Here is a 23,524-nt window from a genome sequence, read left to right on the forward strand (position 1 = left end):
TGGGCAGGAGATAGCGAGCTGCCTCGGCGCCATTTTGCAGAGCAGGGAAGAAACGGCTGCTGCAGCGGCGGAGCGGAGCCCCCGGCGCGGTGAGTGCGGGGCCTGGCGGCAACGCTCCGTCTCCACACGGGCCCCGATGGCCTCAAACAGCCAGGGGGCGGTGTCGGCGTCTTTTTTCTGCCCCCCTCCCCTCGGGCCCTGCGGCGTGGGCGGGTGCGGACAGGCGGGGCCTGCCCCGGGCCGCGCTCACTGACGCCTCTTGTTCCCCAGAGCAGAGTCGCGAGCCCTCGGACGCGGCGCACCCGGAGCGAGACCATGGGGTCGGACAAGCGGTAGGTGCGGGGGGCGGGCGCGGGGGGGCTGTGGTCCGGGGGGAGGAGGCGAGGCGAGGTGCAGGGAGCGGCCCCGGCCTGGGAGGATGCCAAGGAGATCTCATCCCGAAGCCCGGACACCGCCAGGAAGGACGCCCTCTGCAAAGGTCTCTGGTTTCTCAGTCACTGCTTTGCAACCGGCCGGGTCTGCAAGGAGCTTCGGGCAGTGATGGGGCTGGAAACTTGGCTCCAATCAGAAAGCAGGGGTGTAATTCCCAGCTCATGACAGACGAAGGACTCCTTGTCCCAGCCTCTGTACAGACGCACGCATTGCAGAGGCCCTTTTTTCTTAGGCCTGTACTTCACCTTAATGGCAAATGTGTAAAAGCCATGACGATGTTTCATGTCAGACGAGGGCTCAAGAACCTGGGTGTAAGACTGCTAAAGATGAGTTGGACAGTAGTTATCTCCTTATGCACAGAAATAACTTAGCAGGGTCAAAAGAGAGTGCCATTTTTCTCAAAATGAGCATCATCTTCATGGGAATAACCAGTACGTCATAAGCAGCTCTGTTGTTTTGGTATTGGTTTGTATACTAGTTCAGGGGTTGGCAGTGCTTTTAGGCTGAGAGCCAAAATAACCTGCAATCTCAATATGTAAGATGTAGGCCTGTCAGGGAGGATGGTGGGGGAGCCCCGAGGAGCCCAATCCTTCTTGTGACAGTGCAGCAGCAGCCCGGGCCCCTTCCCCACCATCCTCCCCAAGGTGCAGGTACACCTGCCATAGGCAGTGATCTGGGAGGGGCTCCACAAGCAGCCTCCCAGTCTCTGCTGCAGCAAGCCCAGGCTCTGGAGAGGCCCCTGATGCCCAACATGGATCCCAGGATGCTGCAAGCAGCTGCGCCAGGATCTGCGGAGCCCCGGCCCAGCAGGTGCTTGTGCACCTCAGAGCAGACAGTGGGAAAGGGCTGCACTGCCACAACAAGGACCGGGCCCTTTACACCTCCCCTACTATCTGCCAAGAGGTGCATGTGCCAAGTAATATGCCTTTACACGCTATGCTCTGGCACAGGTGCTTGGGGTTGCTGACCCCTGTACTAGCTGTTAACCGAAAACCTTGATATTGTGGCTGAAACTGAAGGCACATCATTTGTTTAGGGTTAGGGATGGATATAGTAGTTCAGTATGGTTACTCGTGCTAGTGTTTCTTTTAACCTAGTAAATGCCACCTTCTGGGATGCAACATTTTATGGTAACATCTTGGCTCATATTAACTAGGAATTGAAAAAAGAAAACATCTCCCACTGGCTGTTATATGTAAAAGGAGGGCATGTGTGTGTCTGAAGGCTCATTTTGGGAGGTGTAGGGTTCAAATACAGGGATGTGAGTAATTGTTGACCTGATTTGAGAGGGTTGGAGAGAACTGGCTTTGGAAAAATGATTAGCAGCACCAACATCTGTCTAAAAAGAGGCATTACTGACCGTAACTTTTTTTGTTTTCTATAAAGGTAGTAAAAATGGTCTCCACTGTATTTGAAGAGAGACTTTTGTTTTAAATTAATACGGCTTTCGTTTGTACCTGTCAGCTTTTAAAATGCAGCGTGTTTATTTTAAAACTGTAATCAACTTGAATAAATGTATAATTTGATAAGAAATTAAATCTGTTATTAGTGACACTGCGTTTTTAGCCTGTGCAGCTGGCAAACTCGGCAAGCTGTACTATTTGAAACTATCAAGATATAGCATAGGAAAATCAGTGCTTGGCTGTTTTCCTAATCTACAGTAAAAAAATTATCTGCATAATGTGATTAGATATGCTGTTTTAGCTAATCTGTCTTCCTTTTTGTTGCAGCTCTGATCATTGTTACACATCTGTCATCTTAGATTGTTTTATTTCCACATGTAGCTTATACTGGTATGTTTCGACAACATCTCATTCTGGTTTATGTTGAATTACATGCTACCAGTTGAAGTGGGTGGCAGCTGAATAATTTTTTTTACAGTGTTAGTTAATTTTGGACTTCAGATATTAGAATGTTTTGAGCTGACATCCAGTCTGTAAACTGAGCTATGTTATTTCCCTCAATTGGCATATTCCAAAGGGAAAAATCAAGTTCTCTTCAAACTCCAACAATCTTCTTTCCTGCAGTGTTAGTAGAACTGAACGGAGTGGACGATATGGCTCTATTGTCGATAGAGATGATCGGGATGATCGGGACTCCAGAAGCAGACGAAGAGATTACGACTATAAGAGATCTAATGAGGAGCGCAGGAGCGAGAGATATGATGACTACAGGGACTATGACAGTCGGGACAGGGACTATGACAGTCGGGACTATGAAACCAGAGACTATGACAGCCGGGATTATGACAGCCCTGAGGTAGGTAGCAGCCTTGGTCCTCAGGAGGATTTTAGACTAGCACTAGCTTGATGGATGTGGTCAGGAGCATAATTTTACATCTTGCCACTTGTTCCGTGTTTTACCACTGCATAAATTGATATGTAGTCATATTCTTTCCTTATCCAGTAGTGTATTTGCTTTGCTTAAGAATTTAAGATACCTGCTAACAGAACACGCCAGATTATTCTATCTACGTAAACAAGTTGAAGCGTGTAACTTGACACTACCTGCCAGTCTCAAAAATGTGCAAGCCTTAAGTTTATGGTCTGAATAGCCAAACTGCTGATTTCTTCAGAGTTTATAATCTTAGATACGCTAATTTGTCTGCCTTCTGCAAGGTCCTTTTGCTGTAGTTTTGGGAATAAAAGCTAAATCTCTTGTAAACAATCTTTTATATTTTTAGCACTTTTTAATAGTTTTTATCACTAGTGTAAGAATTATCTTGAATACTGCCTAACACTAATTTTGCTATTCAATTTTGAATTGCTGTAATTGAGAACTGTCAAAGGTGCTTGTTTTAGGGGGGGAAGGGTTTGTTTTTATTTCTTTTTCAGTCTTGACTGGGAAGCTGGGGGTGTTAGTTCTATAGTTTATTGTTTTGTACACACTTGTTAATCTGGGTGTTTGCTCCACAGAGGGAACGTGACAGTGAGCGTGAGCGAAGGAACAGTGATAAATCAGAAGATGGATACCATTCTGATGGAGACTATGGAGAGCATGACTACAGAAATGACATTAATGATGAGAAGGAAAGCAAGACCATTATGTTGCGTGGCCTTCCTATCACTGTTACAGAAAATGATGTAAGTGTTGAAATGGCTAAAGAATCTACGTTTTTTTGTATTTGCTTAAATAGTATTGGAAGTATGACTAAACACTGACTATTTGGCAAACACTGTAAACAGTGCCCTTTATTTTAAAGGTCTGCTTTAATGGTTTTTTTTTATTAATCTTGGATTCTGAAAAGATTTAAATTATAGCTGTTCTATATTGCGTACGCCTAGAGGTCAGTTAAATGTTAAGCCATAGGTACTTGGCTTTAAATAGTACCATCTATAAATAGTTCCATGGTTTCACATGTGGCTAGTTAGCATCCCTGAAGCTTAAAATATTTTAAAGTAGAGGTGTGCTGATATATCGCTCTGTTATTGGATCGGCACTGATACAAAGAAAATGGACTGTTTCGGAAATCAGCCTTACATGACTGATAATTTGGCTGATAAATGCCCGTGCATGCAGCACAACACACAGGCACCAAGGATCACCTTGGACAGCTGTGTGCCGCTGGTAAGTCTGTTGCAGTGAAATGGGAGGGGGTAGATTAGTGCCCCCCCATGCTGAGAGAGGGAGTAGGGCTGGGGTAGGTGCTGCCCGGGTGGGGTGGGGTGGGGCAGGCGTGGGAATGAGCAGCGGTTTGGGGGGGGGGGGGGGGGGCGCAGTGGTTCCTACCTCTGTGCTGCTAGTCCAGTGGCTCCCACCATGCAAGGAGGGGGTGTGTGCCCCCGGATCTGCGTGGGGTACTGGAGGCCAGGATGCAGCTGAGGTTTGGGGCTGGGGGTCGCTCTGGACGGGCGGTGGTGGCGCTGGGAGGGGGCTACGGTGAAGTTTGGCCACCCGCCCCAAGCACAGCTCTGCAGCCTGCCCAGTGCAGACCCACCCCCCTACTCCCCGATGCCCTCCTGGATGAGCAGTGGGAACAGCGGCAGGAGCCGCCCCCATGCCCTCTGGATGAGCTGCAGCTCTGTCCTGCGCCCACCCCTGCTGGGCAGTGCCTACCCCAGCCCCACCTGTGGGGGCATTGATCTGCCCTCCACACCCCTTCCCTCCCCCCTCCCCTTTAACTAAAACCTACCAGCTTCATGGAGCTGTATCGGGAATCACCTATTGTATCGGCCCCCAAAATCTCTATTGGTGCACCCCTATTTTAAAGTATAGATAAGCACTTTTTCCACTTATGGGAACTAATTCCCATAAATCTGTATATATATTTTTTGTCATAGATTTATTATCAAGTTCTGTTTAAAACCCAAAACCCTGAGCCAGTCGTTCTGCTGGCTAGAGTACGTTAATGCACAAAGGTGCCTAATGTTAGCACAGCTCAGGCAGTTTTAAAATGGCTGCTGTAGAGCAGACAAAGGGAGAACAATGAGCTCGGTAGGCACCAGACTTTTCAGCCTTTATAGCATCTGTATAGCCCCAGTTCAGAGATCCTGGAAGCAATTAATTTTTAATGTTTTTTGTCTCTCGCCTGATATGTCTGAGACACCAAAAGAATTAAAACGTAAAGCCCGTTACATTTATTAAACCCGCAAAAGTAGAGCTGTTCAAACTTGATTTCTGAGCAGCCTGCCTGATTCGCACGTCTTTGTACTATGATTTACTTAATTAAAGCTAAAAATTTTAATTAACTTTTTGGCAATTTTCTTGCATTTCACTTAATAAACAAATGAGGAACAGTGTTCAGTGTTGCATTGGACATTTTTCATGCAGTGCATGTTCAAATTTAACCAGCTGGTTTTAAAACTTCATTGAGTATTTCTATTGACTTTGCTTCCTTGCGTTTATTGTTCATTTACTGAAATCTGAAACGGTGTGCAACATGATGAACTGTTCTGAAGCCTTCTCCATAGATTCAACTGAGTTGCATTACTTTAGAGGTTTTCCTGTTTTAAGAGAACAGGCATGTAAATACCTACTGTAGTTAATTGAATAATGTGGAATCATTTAAAATCTCATTTAAAGAATTTGGTGTATAGTTAGAGTACTGAACTTAATTGTATTTTGTTCTGAATATTCACTTTTCTGTGAAACAACAGCTGTTAATGTATGTATTTTCAGCCTTCTGTTTTTGATTATGGAAAATGATAACAATGGTGCTTTGCTTGCAGGTTTTCTTTGCTGTATTGATGCTTGTAGATAATGTAAAAGTGAGTTCTTAAATGACACACTGTTCAAAGTAGTCAGTCACATGTTATTTTCAATTCATCTCTGTAAGAGGGCCCTATTCTGGCTTTTACATTTGAACAGGGAGGTCTAAAGGACTGTTTTGAATGGCTGTGCATCTTCTGCTTGTCTTAGCAGGATCCCCTCATCTGCTGTTAATCAGTTCTGCAACATTATAAAAATGTTCCCTAGGTATGCTGAAGGACATCTTAGCAGCTAAAGATATCTAAACAGATTTGTGATGTGTGGCACCTCCATAGCTTTTTAAGCAGCTTTAGAACAAAGAAATTAGGTCCATTTGAAGTTACTGTTTTTGCTCAGGTCTAATTTTTCCTTTGTTGACATTCTCTTGTTTTAAGAGAATGTAAAGAAGCCAAGGTGCCTTGAGATCCTCTTAAGGATGCTGTGGCATGCTACACAATAATAGCACTGTTAGAAGTGTCATGACCTGTTGTCTTAATGCATTCTTTGTAACAGGAGAATCGATATATTATTTTTTCATAATCAAAAAATGAGTGAAAGTGAAGAGCTGGTATTTTCCAAGGGTTGCTTTGAATTTAAAAGGTTGAGAATTACTGTCTTAATTGGCTCAGAAGCATGTGCCTGGAGACCAAGGTCAGAGAGAGAGAGAGAGGCAGCCTTGGGTACCACAGTATCTTTGTTCATGACAAGAGATGGTAGATATAAAAGGAGAGAGCTGGCTGAGCCTGCTCAAGAACCATCTAGGACTTGGGCAGGGTGTTGATCATTAGTAACAAATTGTTTTTTACCCAGAGGTTAAATTCACTTTATCTTCTTTTGAAGTTAGGATGAGTATATGAATATGTATGCTTGATTTTTTTGGCATGTTGATTCATAGTCGGATTACACTTTTGGTTGCTGCTTTTTTGAGCTACTGGCCAAGATTTGGGATCATAATGTCTGATTAAACTCCCATACAGATTCGAGAGCTCATTGAGTCCTTTGAAGGTCCTCAGCCTGCAGATGTGAGGCTGATGAAGAGAAAGACAGGTGAGAGCCCTAATCTAGATTCGTCATCTTCCTCTTCCCCACCCCCAGACCCAAAAGAGCATCCAGAATTACCCCAAATCTGCAAGCACATGATATAAAAATGTAAGGTTTGCCATGGCGAAGGAATGTGGCCTTTTTGAAAGGTTTCTAGATAGCTGATGAACACTTTGAAAGAAGTCTCTCAACAGGGGGTTTGTTAAACGGTATTGGTAAGTAACACTAGTATGAACTCATTTGACAGTTATGTAGTCTGTTGCATGGTTACCTTTTAAACATGGATTCAAGTTGATCGAAATATAGCAAATTAAGGAAGCTTGGTTCCTTGCCATGGCAAAATAACGAGCAGATCCCAGCAGTTGACGTCGCATTTGTAAAGCTGCTTTGTCATGAAGTAATGAAGCAGTTGGAGAGAGATTCACCTGTTTTAAAGGAACTGACTAACACAAGTATCCCGTCTATATCTGAATGCTGTCTCTAGGTGTAAGCCGTGGTTTCGCCTTCGTGGAGTTTTATCACTTTCAAGATGCTACCAGCTGGATGGAAGCCAATCAGGTTGCTTCACTCACCAAGTCTAGATATTCCTGAAAATGGAACAAGTCTGTACAGTTAAAAAGGGATAAATGAAAAGTGGAAGGAGTGGTTTGTTCCAAAACAGTGATTTAAAAGAATGAAAGCTTTGTATATATTAAAACTTGTAATAGCAGAGCCAAGATAGTATTAGAAGGAAAATGATTGGCTGTTCTGGGTGATCTCCTATGAACCAGAAAGAATGAACCTTGATTTAATTACATACTAGTGTTGTAGTTGTGTGGTGCCAGTCTAATTGGCTCTTAAAACTCTTGACCTGAACAGTCCTTTGAAACACCCATATTTATTTCCACCTGACCATTTCTCTGTTCATGGCTGCCATAGAAAACACTGTATTTTTCAAGGAGTCTAGTAATAATACTGGATATCCACAGCATATTGGTGCTCAGCAAGAAGTCATTGATGCTTGTTTCTAAACTGACATGCTATCCAAGTGGAATACTTTCCCCCTGGTCTAGCAGGGGAAATTCCTGGCTCTGTTACAAGAGTATTTATTTGATGGGACACGCTAAAATCATCTGGAAACTCAGTTATTTTAAAGTGGAATTGTAAACTTAATTTCTGGACTGAAAATGATTTAATAAGAGCCAGAAAACAAAACAGGTCCTCCTTTAAAAGATGGTTCCCTGTATACTGAGGCTTTTCTTTTGCACTGTCAAGTGAATTGAAGTATTTGCTTGTACTGCATTTTGATATATGTTATCAATTCTAACAGCAGACTTTAAGTTACTCACATTGGTTCTAATCAGCATAATGAACTACATTTTTGTGATCAGACGAGGATTAACTATATCTTTAAACCTTACTGTTGCTGTGTTTAGTTTTTTTGGGGTTTTTTCAACATTTAAGAAAACGATACTTTAGGTTGGGTGATCAGATATCACAATTCAGTACAGAAATTGGCATGCACAGCCCTGTAGAGTAGGGTTTCATGCCATGGGCCCCTTCCTCAACAGCAGTCTGTTCAAGCTGAATTTTTTGCAGCCTAATGTCCACTTTTGGGCAACGGAGGCACCAAAATGTCTGGTGTCAAAAATGTTAGCAAGCATTTTTTTTTAAACAAAACTTTTAATGTATACAAAGCTTGTGTACAACTTGAGACAAATATGATCCAACCAAATTCACTCCACAGTAACCAGAGCCACCCTAGTAGTAGGGATAAAAGTAGTCGAGTCTTCCTAAGTGGCCCTGCTTCTGACTTACAGAGAGATGATGTATTGTAAATGTGCCAGCATCTTTGTTTCAATGTTTGCATATCCAGTGAATGCTGGGCCCTCCAACCCTTCCTCCTGCCCATAGGAGAAATAAAAACTTCCCCTAGCAATAGAGAACATGAAAACCCTACTCATGGTGCACTGTAGATCTGTCAGATCCTGTTATTGAAAAGAGTGATCCTGGCATTTCTTTGGTGCCTCTTCAATAAAGCTAACCCTCCTATATAAAGTAATTCTTCAGTTAAAAATAATATCTGGGATTAGCCAGTCCCATCCTGGTATATAGCCAAAGACGCTCTTAAAGATGCGTCTATTTGAAGTGAAGGTCATCTACTGATATAAATAATTTTGGATGGGCAGTTTGCATACGTAGGGCTCAGCAATGTTTGAAGCTCCGAACTTTGGCTTCTTAAATGGTTTAAAACTTATACCTCCTCTAGTGACACATTAACTGAGAGGACATGATGAAAACCATATGAACTCTTCCTCCTCCTTGGAGAAACTTCATTTGCGGTCTAATTACACAATTTGAAGAGTTCGTGTCTGAATGAAGAACACAAACCTCTTGCGGAGGCTTTTTCATGAACCAGTGTGTTAGTCAAGGGATTTATTTTGAGCTGTTTCAGTTGATGGCTCAAGAAGTCTAAATGGGGTCCCTTTGAGAGGAATTTATTGTATTTTTTTTTTTTTTTTAAAGGGACACATTCTGAAGGAAGCACTTGGGGATGAGGGGGGACAATTCTAGATGCTGTTGATTTAAATTTCTAGGGAATTTGGTTTAGGGGAAGAAGTGAAGCAGTCACTTAAGGACATATTTAAACAAGTCGCTCTATGCTATACTAGAAGTGAATAGAAATACTTGGGAGAGAGACTCCTAAATCCATTAATACTGAATACATCAGGATAGAGTTCTGTCTCCTTCGAGACACTTCCTCGTTCGAGTCAGCATTTAGTATTTGGCAGCTTGTTCAACACTCCCTGATTCCGTTTACCTTTACTCCACATCCCATTCTCTTACTGCCCACGTCCTCCTCTCTGCAGGATTGGATGGGCAGGGTGTAGGTGGCGGTGGTTGGTCCTCCACGTCCTCCCCATATGTTGTCCATTTAATTCAGGAGCACTGATTCCTCCGAAGTGTGCTCTGCCATGGGAAAATGGACACATGTGCCTCAACCCAGGAATAATTAAGTCTGCTTTTTTTTTTATTTTTACAGAAAAAGCTAGTGATTCAGGGGAAGCAGATTGCAATGCACTACAGCAACCCCAGGCCTAAATTTGAAGATTGGCTTTGTAACAAGGTAAGAAGTGTGTTTTCTGTAAAAGGGTTCTTCTGATCAGTGTTGGGCCTAGATGTGTGTATCAACCTGCTGTGGAAAAAGGTGAATGGGAAAAATTGCAAGTTTTAACAGGCCAATTTCCATAAGATTGCCCTACATTAAAGAAAGAAACAGGAATAAAATGAAGTGGATATTGGATCCAAATTACATAGTAGATATTCAACCAAGGGAGCAAGGTTGGCAGCACATAATAATAAAGGGCTTCTGTGACCTGATCTCCAGTGATTTCTGCATTAATTTAATTAACTTGTGGTTGAATTAAAGTATGTCTTTTAAGAAAGCATTAATCTGGATGTAAACTTAAGTGACAGAATGCATAGTGTCCCTGAGTGAGTTGTTTTACCATTGATTAAAAAATATCCAGTCTGAATTTGCCTACTTTGACTTCTGTCTGCAGCATCTTACAATTGTGCAACTACAGTGGCTTCTGGAGAACATAGGTCAAAAAAATGTCACTGGTGTTTTGAGCTTAAATACACAAAAGCAGCACCTCCTGAAAGGAGGTTACATTAAAATACAGAGCAGTTGCTAGCCTGGGGTTGAGAAGATGGTGTAGTTGGGCTTTGACATCAACTGCATATTTGGGAAAATAACTAAATTCTTTATTCATCCACTACAATAGCTGTTCAGCTGCTTTTGGCCACAATAATCATAACTTAATACTGTGATCAGTAAAAGAGTTGTACATTCCTTGCTTGCTTTTTTCCTTTCCCCCCAGTCCTATTTCAGTTGCAGTGTGTTTTGTGCCACTAAGAACCATTCAGCTCACTCTTACAGATTGGTTCCATTTAGCTCCCCAGACTCAAAATACCTTATCTAATTTGCTTACAGCCGTATTGAGATGGGTTTATTTCACACAAGTTTCAGTCACTAGCAGGATTACCCACTTCATACTTGTCCCAGTTTTCTCAGTCAGTGTTAATGGATACACATCAGCATCTGGGCAGTACTACTCAGTACCTGCTATCCTTCTTTTACTTGTGTGTGTTGTCATTTGCAGTGGAGCTTGGGCTTCTCAAAACTGAACAAGCCAGAATTTCATGCTGTTATACAGCATGTCTAATTAGTTGGGAGGTAAGCAGTCATAGTACACTGAGACCTGACAAGGAGCAGTGTTTAAAGTAGAGTTTGTGATAAGTGGATGCATCTATTTCAGTAACTAGGATTGTAGGTTGCAAGCTGCTAGTGAACTAGCTGACTTCAATTTCAGGAAGAGTTACTTGTTTGAATGAAGATAGCTCATATCTCAGGAGCAGCTACTACTTGGATTAGATTTTTAGTCTCTCATGTACAGAGGATTTCACAGTAGTGACATGCTGAAAATGAAATGTCTACATGTGGCAGCATGTGAAATGGCTGCAACATCTGAAAGCTGCTTTCTTTTCTTTAGTGCTGCCTTTACAACTTCAGGAGAAGACTAAAATGCTTCCGCTGTGGAGCTGATAAATTTGGTAAGTTACATTAAGCTTTTTGAATATTAGGTTATGTAGGGTATTTCTTGATTTGATTCAATGTTACAAATGGCAGTTCAGGTCCTAACCTGGTTTGTAACAAGTCTTTGAATTTTAAGTGACCGATCCATTCTGTAACTAAAAGCAATTTCCTCTCCTCTTTACTATGAAGACTCAGAACAGGAGGTACCTCCTGGAGCAACAGAGGCTGTTCAGTCTGTGGATTACTACTGTGATAGTAAGTTTAAAAAAACCCTTTTGTTTTATTCATTAAATTTCATGAGTGGCAGAATGCCAACACTGATGTAACAGTACTGAAGTACTGACTAGTCTAGTGTCTCAGTGTGAGCTACGTGCTTGGGTCCCACCTGCAGCTCCATTATAATACAGCCCCCTTAGCTTGCTTTGTTCAATCATGAATGTGTGATGGCTTGATATGTTGCATCTGTAAAGAAGTTTGGGGGGGGGGAGGGAATCTTGAAAACCCATTTACCTTCCCCCAGAGGGTTTTTCCTTTACTGTGCTCTATAGGCTATTCTCACAAGCTAAAAGAGTTCTGAAGAGCCTTCATAAACCTAACTGATTTGAGATTTTCTCTGTGTTCTTCAGCCATCATTCTCCGAAACATAGCTCCTCACACAGTAGTGGAGTCCATCATGACTGCACTATCTCCATATGCTTCTCTGGCAGTTAATAACATTCGCCTTATTAAAGACAAGCAGACCCAGCAAAACAGGGGCTTTGCATTTGTCCAGCTGTCTTCTGCAATGGTGAGTGGTGTAATACAAAATATGGGATGCTGGTGTGATTTAAAACAAGGAAATAGTCTTTGGGAAATAACACCTGATATACTGGATATGGATTTATTGGATATGTCACTTAGCCAATCTGTGCTTTATCTTTCTTAAATGCGTGATGAGGCACTTGGAGGTCATCAAATGAGAAATGTGTATACATTGGGGGGTGGGGAGAGGGGCGCTAGATTTGTTCTTATCGTTATAGTGGGTGGGTACTCTCATCTGGACATATGATCTGGATTTGAACCTGTCACGTGAAATAAACAGCTTAGTCATTTGCATTTGACAGTTGAATGTTTGCTTGGGAGGGTGTTCAATATAAGGTTTAATGTACCCTGGCACCTGTTCAGTGTCTTCATCAGTGACTTAGATGAGGGCATGGCGAGCACCTTGTCCAAGTTTGCAGATGATACCAAATTATAGGGCAAAGTTAACACACCAGAGGGTAGGGAATGGATCCAGGCAGATCTGGACAGGTTGGAAAAATGGGCAGAACGAAATAGGACACAGTTCAACAAAGACAAGTATGAAGTGCTGCACCTGTGCAAAAAGAACCACCAATACACTTAGAGGCTGGGGGATGACCTCAACAGCAGGCAGCAGAAAGGGATCTTGGAGACATAGGTGACTCCCAAGATGAACATGAGTCTTGAATGTGACAAAGTGATCAACAAGGCTAACCGCACTTTATTATGCATGAGCAGATGCACGGTGATCAGGTCCAGGGAGGTGATGCTTCCTCTCTGTGTGGCACTGGTCAGGCTGCAGTTGGAGTACTGTGTCCTTTTTTGGGCACTGCACTTCAAGAGGGATGTGGAGGATCTTGAGAGGGTTCAGAGGAGGGTCACTCATATGGTCAGAGGCCTGTACTAGGCAAGGCCCTACAAGGAGAGAGAGAGACCTAGATCTCTTCAGCCTGCGCAGGAGAAGACTGCAAGGTGATCTTGTGGCTGTCTATAAATTCATCAGGGGAGGGCAGCAGAGAATAGGAGATGTTCTATTTACTAGGACACCCCCTGGAGTAACTAGGAATAATGGCCACAGATTGATGGAGAACAGATTTAGGTTGGACATTAGGTAGACCTTCTTCACAGTAAGGGTTGCCAGAATCTGGAATGGGCTTCCAAGGAAGGTGGTGCTGTCCCCTACCTTTGGGAGTCTTCAGGAAGAGAGTGGACAAGCAGCTGGTTGGGGTCATCTGACCCTGGCGCTCTTTCCTGCCCAGGGCAGGGGGTTGGAGTAGATGGCCTACTGAGGTCCCTTTCGACTCTAATATCTATGAACCTATGAGTTTATCAGAGCTACTTTATCAACTGGTTCTAGTGAGTGAAACTTTTCCAAGAGCTTTTATAGTAGAATGATGGGGTTTAAGGAAGTTTATAGCCTCAGCTACTTGCAATACTGCACCTGAAATTGCATCTTAGTTGTGTTTTTTTGAAAGATTAAAGGTTTCAGTACATCATTGGAATGAACTCTTGAGTCTTTACTTCAACAGGTAACTTGCCCTTGAGTTGGAGGCTTGGGCTATACTGACAGAGATTCTTTCTCTTTGTAGGATGCATCTCAACTGTTGCAGATTTTACAAAGTCTTCAGCCACCGTTGAAAATAGATGGCAAAACAATTGGTGTTGATTTTGCAAAGAGTGCCAGAAAGTGAGTTGCAAGGAGCTGCTTTTCTTCATCTCTTAATAAAAAAAAAAAAAAAAGGCCAAAATGTCCTGGGTAGCATTGCAAACACTTAGAGGATAAGAGTAGAATTCAGGAGTTAAATTTCATTTTGTCAGTAGCGCAAGACAAACATCAGTAATGTGAAGCACTTAAAATATAAAAGCAAATGCATTTCTGGCTTACATTAGCAGTATTGTATTTATAGTATGAGAGGGCATAGTAGCAGATGCTAGTTAAGTCACAGCTGAAGTATTATGTATAGTTCTGGGCTCCACATTTCAAAGCGGGTATGAAGAGTTTGGGCAGGATCAAGAGGCGTGAGACCAACGTGATGCTAAAGTAGTTGAAATGTAAGCGGTATGAGGAAAGGTTGAGAGAACAGGTTGTTTAGTTTGGGGAAAGAAGAAGGATGTGGGGGCATGATAGCAGTCTTCAAATAGTTCAAAGGTTACTTAAAGGAGGAAGAGAATTTTCTTCCTTCTTTACCTTCTTCATTGCTGCAAAAGGCAGGACATGAAGCAATGGATTTAAACTGCAGCAAAACAGATCTAGATTAAATCTAAAAAAAAATATCCTTTCTGTTAAAATAATAGAACAGTGGAACCCTTCCTTTAAAAAAAAAATAAATACCACAGATACAAAATAAAAGGTTAACAAGTATACCGCTATAGGCCTCAAAAATACCCTCCTCCTTTCCCCCCGGATTTGCCAAACTACCCTTCAGCTTATTTGCTTTCTACAGATACCTTGAGTTTTACTAAAATCTGTGTATAAGGAGAGTCTGAGTCTTCCTTGTACCAGTAGCATGAAATGATAATTACACATAATCATGATTTGATCTTCCTGGTTTCAGAGATTTGCTTCTCCCAGATGGTAACCGGGTGAGCGCCTTCTCTGTGGCAAGCACAGCCATTGCTGCAGCTCAGTGGTCATCCACCCAGGTATGACTTGGGGCCTTTGGTGCATGGTCACATTATTCTTGCTGAAATGAAACCAGAATGCATTTAGCATCACTATTTATTGCTCAGAATTGCTCAATTGGTTAAATTTATATCCAGAGTGCTAGGAAGAGAAATAATCGGTACAGTTGCTCAATTCAGTAACGCACTTGTCTCTGATAAAACTTATCTGCTTGAATTCACAGCCTCAGACTGGAGAAGGAGGCACCATTGACTATAGCTACCTCCAACCAGGGCAGGATGGCTACACCCAGTACGCTCAGGTTAGTAGTGTTGGTTAAGTCTCTTGGTAGTGTGTATTTATAGGGCCTTGTCAGACATTTCTCCCAGGTTATGTGCAGTTTTCACACAAGTCTTAACATGCCAAAGGGTAAAAGAATTTGTTCTGAGATAAAAATGGTAAATCTGCCACAAAGAAGTTACTGGTTGAAACGTTACATTTTTTTGGCATGCGGAACAATTTTAGCACCTGTCCAGTGTAATTCCCCTTGGCCCCCTTCCCCCACAAGCATTCTGCAGAGGCAGTAGTAAAACATGGCTCTCATCCTGGAGCATGAGAGCATGTACACTAACTCCAGTTTCTTCTGGAATGGAGTCTGTGGGGTACACAACCAGTGTGAATCCATTCCAGGCTCGGAGAGTGTTTGGGAAGAAAATAGAATGACCATACTGTGGCCAATCATTGCTATTCTTTCTGCATTAGAGCCAGGGGATACTGCAAAATGCATTTGGCTTTTCCAGCTAGCAAGTGCCAGCAGCTCAAGTTTGTACAACACTTTTTCCATCCAGGGAATCAAGTCCCTAAATGTCTGGCACAGTACTGTATGCAGTCATTCCATTCTCTGACAGAATTCAGCAGTTCCCATTGTTCATTGAAAATAATATCTACCAGTGCCTGTAGTCAGTATTAAACTTAGCTTAACCGGATGTTCTTTCTGCATTTTATTTCATAGTACTCGCAGGATTATCAGCAGTACTACCAGAACCAAGCAGGCGTATTGGACACAGATGGAACTACCATATCAGGTAATAATCCTTTGTTTAACTTTTTTTCATTTTGTTTGGGATGAGATTTTATTTTTATGGAACAATATTAAGAGCAGAGCTAATCCCTTTGTATGACAGACTCCTAACATCAGTAATTATGAAACTCAGTTGATTCTGCCAGTTGATACAAAGGAGTGATTAAGTTGGTCAAACCAAGGCTTACTAAAGGTCTTCTCAAGATGGAGTCTCTTCTGCTGGTTAAAGGGGGTGGAGGGGGGGGGTGCAGTAGGGACTTGCATAATTTAAATCTGCATTTAGATCATAGTTCCTACCTGAGTGACTCCCACCAAAACTTTGCTGCCAGCTGTTCTGTGTGAGAAATTGCTTGTTATGTGTGCTTTAGCTGGCTGTCTAAAAAGTATTTGTACAAAAAGCATTTGTATGCATGCCTAGAAGGTTCTTGTGTGTATTCTGAGTTTGTTCATAACTTCTGTCTACTCAGAATGTGGTGAGTTTACAGTTCCCTTTTCCAAAGAGCCTGCTTGTATAGCCTTCTGTAAGGACAGGTCTTCTCTCTTTGAATTCAGTTGTCAAAGCTACTGTATATATTGTACTTTGAGTGTTGCTATCACCCCCACTCCTCTCCATTGCCACCACTTGGAATTGGAAATAGGAGCTGATGTCCTCTTCAATAAGTGAAATTACAGTAGCTCTGGCAAAGGGGGCTAGTCCAGATATAAGCTGATGAGCTTTTAACCTTGTAGGTGCTCCAGTTACCACCACTACAGCTGCTGTGGTATCCCAGAGTCCTCAGCTATACAGTCAACAAAACAATTCATCTGACTCTCAGGTAAATGAGCTAATTACTCCTTCAGACTAATGTGACAGTCTCATTTGGATTATTTTCTGGCTGTGATCTTTTAAAATTAGTGTAGCAAAGTTGGTAAGTCCTTACTTCCTGAACTGGAGCCTCTCCATAGACCGAAGTTAGTATGTTGTAGAGATTTTAGTTATAAAAGAACAGCCTTTCTTCCTTTGCTGGCTGGGATTCCTTTATCCTGGAAAAATAAATATGGGTCAAGAACAGCTAGCTACTCTATCAATGCTACATGTTGTGGATGGCTTGGTTTGCTGATGTTGGTTGCCACAGACCCCAAATCACACCCTTAATGATTCCAATTCTTTACAGACACCAGCAGCTCAGCCAAGCACTAGCACACAGGCACAATCGACTTCCCCAACTGGTGTGGTTCCTGGCACCAAATATGGTAAGCGAAAACTGAATCATCTTGTGGACAGCTGCATATATGTTGTTTGGTAGCAATAGATCAGTGTGCTTCTTTGGTTTATTGTCTCATGGCCGTGCATTGCCACAAAACCATTGATGACATGGGAATGCTTTTACAGACATCTGTTGTTATAGTTCCTATGGTCTGAAACTGAAAGGTGCTTGTCTGATTTAAATAGAATAGTCTTGTCCCATCTCTTCCTCTTCTCTTTTCACAGCTGTCCCTGACACCTCTACGTACCAATATGATGAGTCTTCAGGTTATTATTATGATCCTATAACAGGACTCTATTATGATCCTAACTCTCAGGTAAATGCAAGCTTTTTCCCATCTGTCTTAAAGATATAGGTCTGCAGGTTTTCGGCCTCCGAGTGAAACTGTTTTTCAGGATGAACGATTACAAGCAGTTTATACCCTGAACAATATCTTAGGGCTGATCTGTTTTCTGTGGTGGGTGCATTGGTTTTTTCCCTTTGATAGCCTATATTAGGCCTCTTAGTGAATCCTGTTCCTGAGACCTTTAATTGCCCAGTATCTAAATTTGTTTATTTCTGGTCTAGAAGGGAAAATTGACTTGGACTTCTGCCTATTTCCATGGTGCTGTTTAGAGTGCATGTGCTTGGGAGCAAAAGATCTAAGAGGCGGACACCTATTTGTCCCCTTCATAGAGGGCTGAAGTGTTCTGGGAAGAGTTGAACATTCTCTTGTTTGTCCTGTATATGTTTAGCCTATATTTGGTTTATAACCATCTGGTTTTGATTTCTCTCTCAGTATTACTACAATGCCCTGACCCAACAATATCTTTACTGGGATGGTGAGAAAGAGACATATGTGCCTGCTGCTGACAGTGTAACTTACCAGCAAACACTTAATGCAACTACCACCAAAGAAGTGAAGGAGAAGAAAGAGAAACCTAAGAGCAAAACAGCTCAGCAGGTGAGATGAAATCCAGTCTTGGTTGGATTGGAAATGCTCCTGTGTAACAGTGTCATTTGCCCAGCTGGAAATCAACCATGCAGGGCTACCAGTGGGGTCTTTTGAGAGCTGGGGAAAGTTCTGGTGGATCACTTGGTTGGATATGTGGCCCTGTGGGGCAAGGAATCAAGTAATCACTTAGGTAATTTTAGGTTAAGACCAGCTGTTGATATTGTCACCAGGTACAACAGCCAAATTACAGCCTGCTGGGACTCTGTATAAGGAATGGCTCTGATTGCATCCACTGTTTTATGGAAATCTTTTAATAAAATATACAGGGTGCTGTAGCATACATTGCTCTAGTGAGTGCAGGTATTGGAGTGAATGACAAGTCCCAGGAGGGTTTTTACTGTGACTCTGTAGTGGCTTGTCTGACCCTCAGTTGCCTGTCTTCCAGATTGCTAAAGACATGGAGCGTTGGGCAAAGAGTTTGAATAAACAAAAAGAAAATTTTAAGAATAGCTTTCAGCCGCTCAGCTCCAGGGAGGAGGAGAGGAAGGAATCTGCAGCTGCAGATGCTGGCTTTGCCCTCTTTGAAAAAAAGGTAAAGCTCTTCATGTAGTAAAATGGTTACAGAGAGGGACAGATTGTGCAGTGCTCAGAGCCTCAAAGGTTTCTTGCTTTTCCTAGGGTACCTTGTCTGAAAGACAGCAGATCATGGCAGAGGTGGTGAAGAATGGAGAAGAGGAGAACCCTCTTAAAGTAAGTGTGTAACTATTCAGCAGTATGAAAATGCATTGTAGCCTTTGAAACCAATATGTGGTGGTTGAGCTGCAGGGCATATTGTGGTGTGACTTGAGAGCAGGTACTCCAGTATCTGAGTAGGATTATTAATAGACCTATTCTGAGTGGTGGGGCCACTTCTTCCAACAGAATCGGGCCATTCTTAGTAATAGATTACGTAGACTATTCTTGTGGAGGGGGCCCAGTGGAAGAGTCCCAATCTGATGCAGGGCTCAAGTAATGGTCTTGGGTTCTCCAAACACATTAATCAGGCTTAGAAGGAACATCCATTCTCTGTTATAAGGTGTGGTGTCCTTAATGTTGAGCTCTGAAACTTTTCATAACTGTCCATTGTGGGTTGAATGTGACATTGCTGCACCCCATATAATGAAATGTGTTTCCTCCCTGACTCATTTAGGCTGCTGACAGATGTTTAAATCATAGAAAGCCTGGCGCAATGGGATCAGGGGGCATCAGATCCCAATTGCACCTTACATGCTGGTGCTAAGGGAGCTTGGGATCATGTTCCTGGGCTTTCCCTGCACCAGCAAGGAGAAAGCCAGGTGTCTGACAATCAGCTGATTATCAGTTGGTGGGGTCTGCGCTGGGGCTGGTTGGAGACCCTGGTGCAGTCCTAATCCTGCCACACCTTCTATGTAAGGCACAATGGAAACTAGCCACAAAAATAATTCCTGAAAATGTGTAATGTTTATGTAGCTGGTTTCCTCTTTTTGTTGCAGTATTCCCCGAACATGTGGCTGGGTCACTGGTTAAGACATTATTAATGCACTACTCCTTTCTTTAAAATGTAATGTCTGCAACAGGCCTCAGTCTCTCATTTCACGGATCTGCTACTGTGACATCTTGTCTGTTACCTTCCAATAGGTTGTTCTTGTGGCTAATTAGTGGTTGGCTTTTTCTTCCAGCGTGGTTTAGTGGCTGCCTACAGTGGAGATAGTGATAACGAGGAGGACTTGTTGGAAAGAATGGAAAATGAGGAAGAGAAACTGACAGACTGGAAGAAGATGGCTTGTCTGCTATGTAGGAGGCAGTTTCCTAACAAAGATGCTCTGATCCGGCATCAGCAGCTTTCAGACCTACATAAGGTAACTACACTTGTGAGCAATTGCCATCTCTCTGGAGATGTTCTTGTTGTAAATGTTGAATGGGGTAAAGATCAGAGTCCATGGTATCATTCGTGTGTTGGAGCCAGGGTGTTTCTCTGCAGAACCAGTCTTCTGTTGGAGATTTGTTTTCAGGTATACTAATAGAGTCTCTGAGAAGGTGGATAACCTCCTCAGATGGTCTAATGCAAGTCTCTTTTTTTTTTTTTTAACTCAGCAAAATATGGATATCTATAGGAGATCAAAACTGTCAGAGCAGGAACTTGAAGCCTTGGAGTTGCGTGAGAGAGAGGTTAGTGTTCATTTAGTGAAATGTACAACTAATACAGAGAGAAATCCTGCACAAAGGGTGGCTGGGATCTTTTGTTTCTGGCACTGTCACTGTCGGAATAACCAGAATCTAGCATAATGCAAGCACTTTATCTTTGGAGCAAGGTTGGAGTTTTCACAAGGACTGGGAAGGAAATAATAAAGTCCTCTCACTTTCCACTTACTGTGGAAGGGCCCTCCCCCATTATTTGCTCCATAGCAGTGTTTTATGCTGTATAAGTGTCTTAATGTCTATGAACTCGTGAGCTGTGGCAGTGATCCTTAGCTGACTGAAAGTGAGCAGAAAAAACAAAAACTCAGCAGTAGCTGGCATGCAGGAGGGTATTGCCAAACCTGTATTGCCTCATTGGCTTTTTCACTTATAGGTGTACGCACCATGTAGCCTGAGCATCTTGCAGTGGAGCTGAAAAAAATACTTCCCAGTCAAAACAGCCCTATTTCAAAAACAATTTTTGGTCATAGCATAGAACTGGTTCAGGGTTCTTGGGCAGAGAGACTGAGAGCCTGTTTGTTAGTAATGATTCTGGGCTTAAAGCCTTTCTGCACTATTTGCTTCACATTAGTTTTTGCAGTCAGCTGTGATCCTGGCCTTGAATCTTCCACCTCATTTTTTAGCTGGTAAAACTGCTAAGCTGAGTAAGCTATTTGGATGAATGTTTATGTGAGAGGTCCTTAACAGAGTTAGTGTTTCAGTGAATATTATCAAGTACTAGGTAGAGCTGGCAATACCAAATTTATTGGAAAGTTTGGAACCTCCAAATATTGCTGATCACATAAACAGCTCCTGCTTAACAGTAATGCTCTGAGCATCTTGGCCTTTCTCAAATGTACAGAGGATTCTGGCTTTAGGTGCCCAGAGGCAGGCAGCATTAAATTGCTATAAAGTGATGCTTTTAATCCTATGGAATATGTCATTGCAGATGAAATACAGAGACAGAGCTGCAGAACGGCGAGAGAAATATGGCATCCCGGAGCCCCCAGAGCCAAAGCGCAAGAAAGTGTATGATGCTGGCACAGTGTATGCATTTGAAAGCCATTACAGTACTTGCTAGAATACATGACAGCCCTCTACTTGATCTAATAATATTTTCTTCTTTAGGAATTATGAGCAGCCTACCAAAGATGGCCTTGATAATAGTAATATTGGCAACAAAATGCTCCAGGCCATGGGCTGGAGGGAAGGTTCAGGATTGGGAAGGAAATGTCAGGGTATCACAGCTCCCATTGAGGTAAGCATGGGGTGTAAGATGTCCAGTTTTCTGCAGAGTAGAGGAATGTGGCATTGGCAGAATGAAAGCAGATCTATCTGTCTTGGCTTTGCTGAGGATGTTCTGGTTTTGTTTTGGCTGTTGGAAAACAATATGCAGCCTACAAGGAAGATCGCACTACTGTCTGTAAGCCAGTGGTGCTCAACCTCAAGCCCATGGGCTGAATCCATTCCATGAAACTGTTATCACACAGCTGAGCCTAAAGCTATAAGAGTTAACACAGCCTTTGCTTTCCCTACTGCCAAATTTACAGATCTGTGGGGAGCCCCACAGGCCAGATGACATGAACTCGTGCATGGGGCCAGGCCAACATGCGGGGGTTGTTTTATAGCTAGATCCAGTGTACAAGGCTGGATGGGTTAAGTGTTATTGGTCTAGGCTAGTGTGAACTCTGAAGTGTGACATTCACATGCAGCACAAGGTTCAGGCTAGCAGTTCAGATGGGACTAAAATATCTTCCACTGAAATGCTTTGCATCTCATTCACTGCACTTGAGAACCTAATTTTTCTGACCCAGATGGTGACGGTAGGTAATGACTAGAATTGCTGATCCATCACACTGCTCCATGGTGGGTCTGCTCAATGGCTAGTATCCAGTTTCTTGGCTGTTAGCTAGGCTGTGTATGCAGACTTTTTTTTTTTTTTTATTAATAGCAATTAAAAATGGTATGTCCCTTCCTGCTGTCACTGAATTCTGGCAGCTGTGTAAAGAGGTAAGTGTTTCATGCTCGACTCTTGTCTCGCTCACTGAGCCAACGTTGAAGAGTAGGTCTGGCAACAGATCTGCTGAATGTGCTTTTTTTTTTAATTGCTAAAGGAGTATCATGAGAAGTTCTGTCAAGTCAGTTGTTTCTCAGTAGATACTATTTCCTTATCACAGAGGCTGGGGACTTGTCAAATGTACATGCTGGGCATCACAAGGCAAGGTCAAGACTAACTAGCTCTTTCATGCCAAAGCTTTAAAAAACCCTCTTTTTTTACTTTGCAGGCTCAAGTACGCATGAGGGGAGCTGGCTTGGGAGCCAAGGGTAGTTCCTATGGTGTTTCTACTGCAGACTCATACAAGGATGCAGTTCGGAAAGCTATGTTTGCCCGCTTCACAGAGATGGAATGATGGTCTTCACTGCCCACAAGGCAAAGAAGCCAGCAAAATACTTGACTCCTCATATGGAACAGACTGTTAAACCCTGTAGCCTTGTGGCACCACTGCATTCTGGCAATGGCTTTTGGGTTAACTATTTAATTCCCTTGGACTTCCTTTCCTCTCAGCATGGAACACTTCCATGTGTGGATCCTTTGAACTGCCACAACTTCATGCTGGAGAGCTCCTGGCTAGACCAAAGGGGATGCTAATCTTTATACATTTTTGTATATAATGTAATGTATTTTATGTTTGGAACTCGTAGTCTAAATGTCACTCCTGTCCTTTTGGAGCAGGTCAGGGATGTGTTAACTGGGTTTGACACTGCTCTCTCTGCTCTACTTCATTGTACTGTCTGTATGTCTTTTTGGAAAGTGTTCCTGTACATTTTGTATGATACACCTTTGTATAGACTTTTTGAAAACTTTGACTCTAGTTCCCAGTTTTGGCTTATTTCCAAAAGTAATACACCTAAAAACGATCCTGGCTTTTTTTTTTTAGTGGAATTGGGTGATAAGCAGTTACCATCTCTGTGGCAGTAATTATCCCTTTATAAGTTTGCTTCTCCCTTTGCTGAGGGGTTTCGGTGAGTTTTGTGTCTTGTATCTTGACCTACCTTTATAACTGCTGGGGGGGTAAGGAAGGAGGAGCATAAGCAGAGAAAGACAGAATGCTTCAGTTACTGAACTGTGGCTGACTACCTGCAGCAAGAATTTAACATGCACACTCCTCCTTGGTGTTACAGGCCCCAACACAAGCTCAACTGTAGTGTGCAGATTTGCCTTTTAATGGTTCCTGTTGCTCATTGGCAAGAATACTTGCTGTAGTAGACTGTCTAACAGTAGAGCTACATATTGGCCTACTTGTCACTCCAGTGGGAGTACACTACAGTCATTGTCCCAGTGAATTGCTTGGAAAACAGTCTGAATTGCTAACTAGTATTCTGATACTTTAAAAAATGGGCAGAGGCAAGGTCTCTGCCTTCTACTTCTGCCTGCTGCTACTCC

The 23,524-nt window shown here is 42.6% G+C and overlaps 1 protein-coding gene across 5 annotated transcripts; it reads left to right on the forward strand.

Annotated features, from left to right (window-relative positions):
- Position 1: 1 nt before the first annotated feature.
- Positions 2 to 22,998, forward strand: RBM5 (RNA binding motif protein 5). 5 transcript variants are annotated; one of them, XM_014598327.2, is made up of 26 exons: positions 2 to 89; positions 271 to 332; positions 2,163 to 2,225; positions 2,460 to 2,691; positions 3,348 to 3,515; positions 6,597 to 6,666; positions 7,145 to 7,218; positions 9,683 to 9,766; positions 11,196 to 11,256; positions 11,429 to 11,494; positions 11,866 to 12,026; positions 13,609 to 13,706; positions 14,575 to 14,662; positions 14,866 to 14,943; positions 15,634 to 15,706; positions 16,432 to 16,517; positions 16,857 to 16,935; positions 17,174 to 17,265; positions 17,728 to 17,892; positions 18,329 to 18,475; positions 18,562 to 18,633; positions 19,581 to 19,760; positions 19,996 to 20,070; positions 21,029 to 21,126; positions 21,208 to 21,337; positions 22,365 to 22,998. In XM_014598327.2, exons 2-26 carry the CDS (start codon positions 316 to 318, stop codon positions 22,488 to 22,490), a joined length of 2,583 nt encoding a protein of 860 aa, XP_014453813.1. In that variant the 5' UTR covers positions 2 to 89; positions 271 to 315; the 3' UTR covers positions 22,491 to 22,998. The 5 variants fall into 5 exon arrangements, with proteins under 5 accessions (XP_014453813.1, XP_014453820.1, XP_014453819.1 ...); XM_014598333.3 differs by having other exon boundaries at positions 11 to 89; positions 276 to 332; XM_019482075.2 differs by having other exon boundaries at positions 11 to 89; positions 276 to 332; positions 21,029 to 21,108.
- Positions 22,999 to 23,524: the final 526 nt, after the last annotated feature.

Source organism: Alligator mississippiensis, chromosome 12 (genome assembly GCF_030867095.1).
Source record: "Alligator mississippiensis isolate rAllMis1 chromosome 12, rAllMis1, whole genome shotgun sequence".
NCBI classification, from domain to species: Eukaryota; Metazoa; Chordata; order Crocodylia; family Alligatoridae; genus Alligator; species Alligator mississippiensis.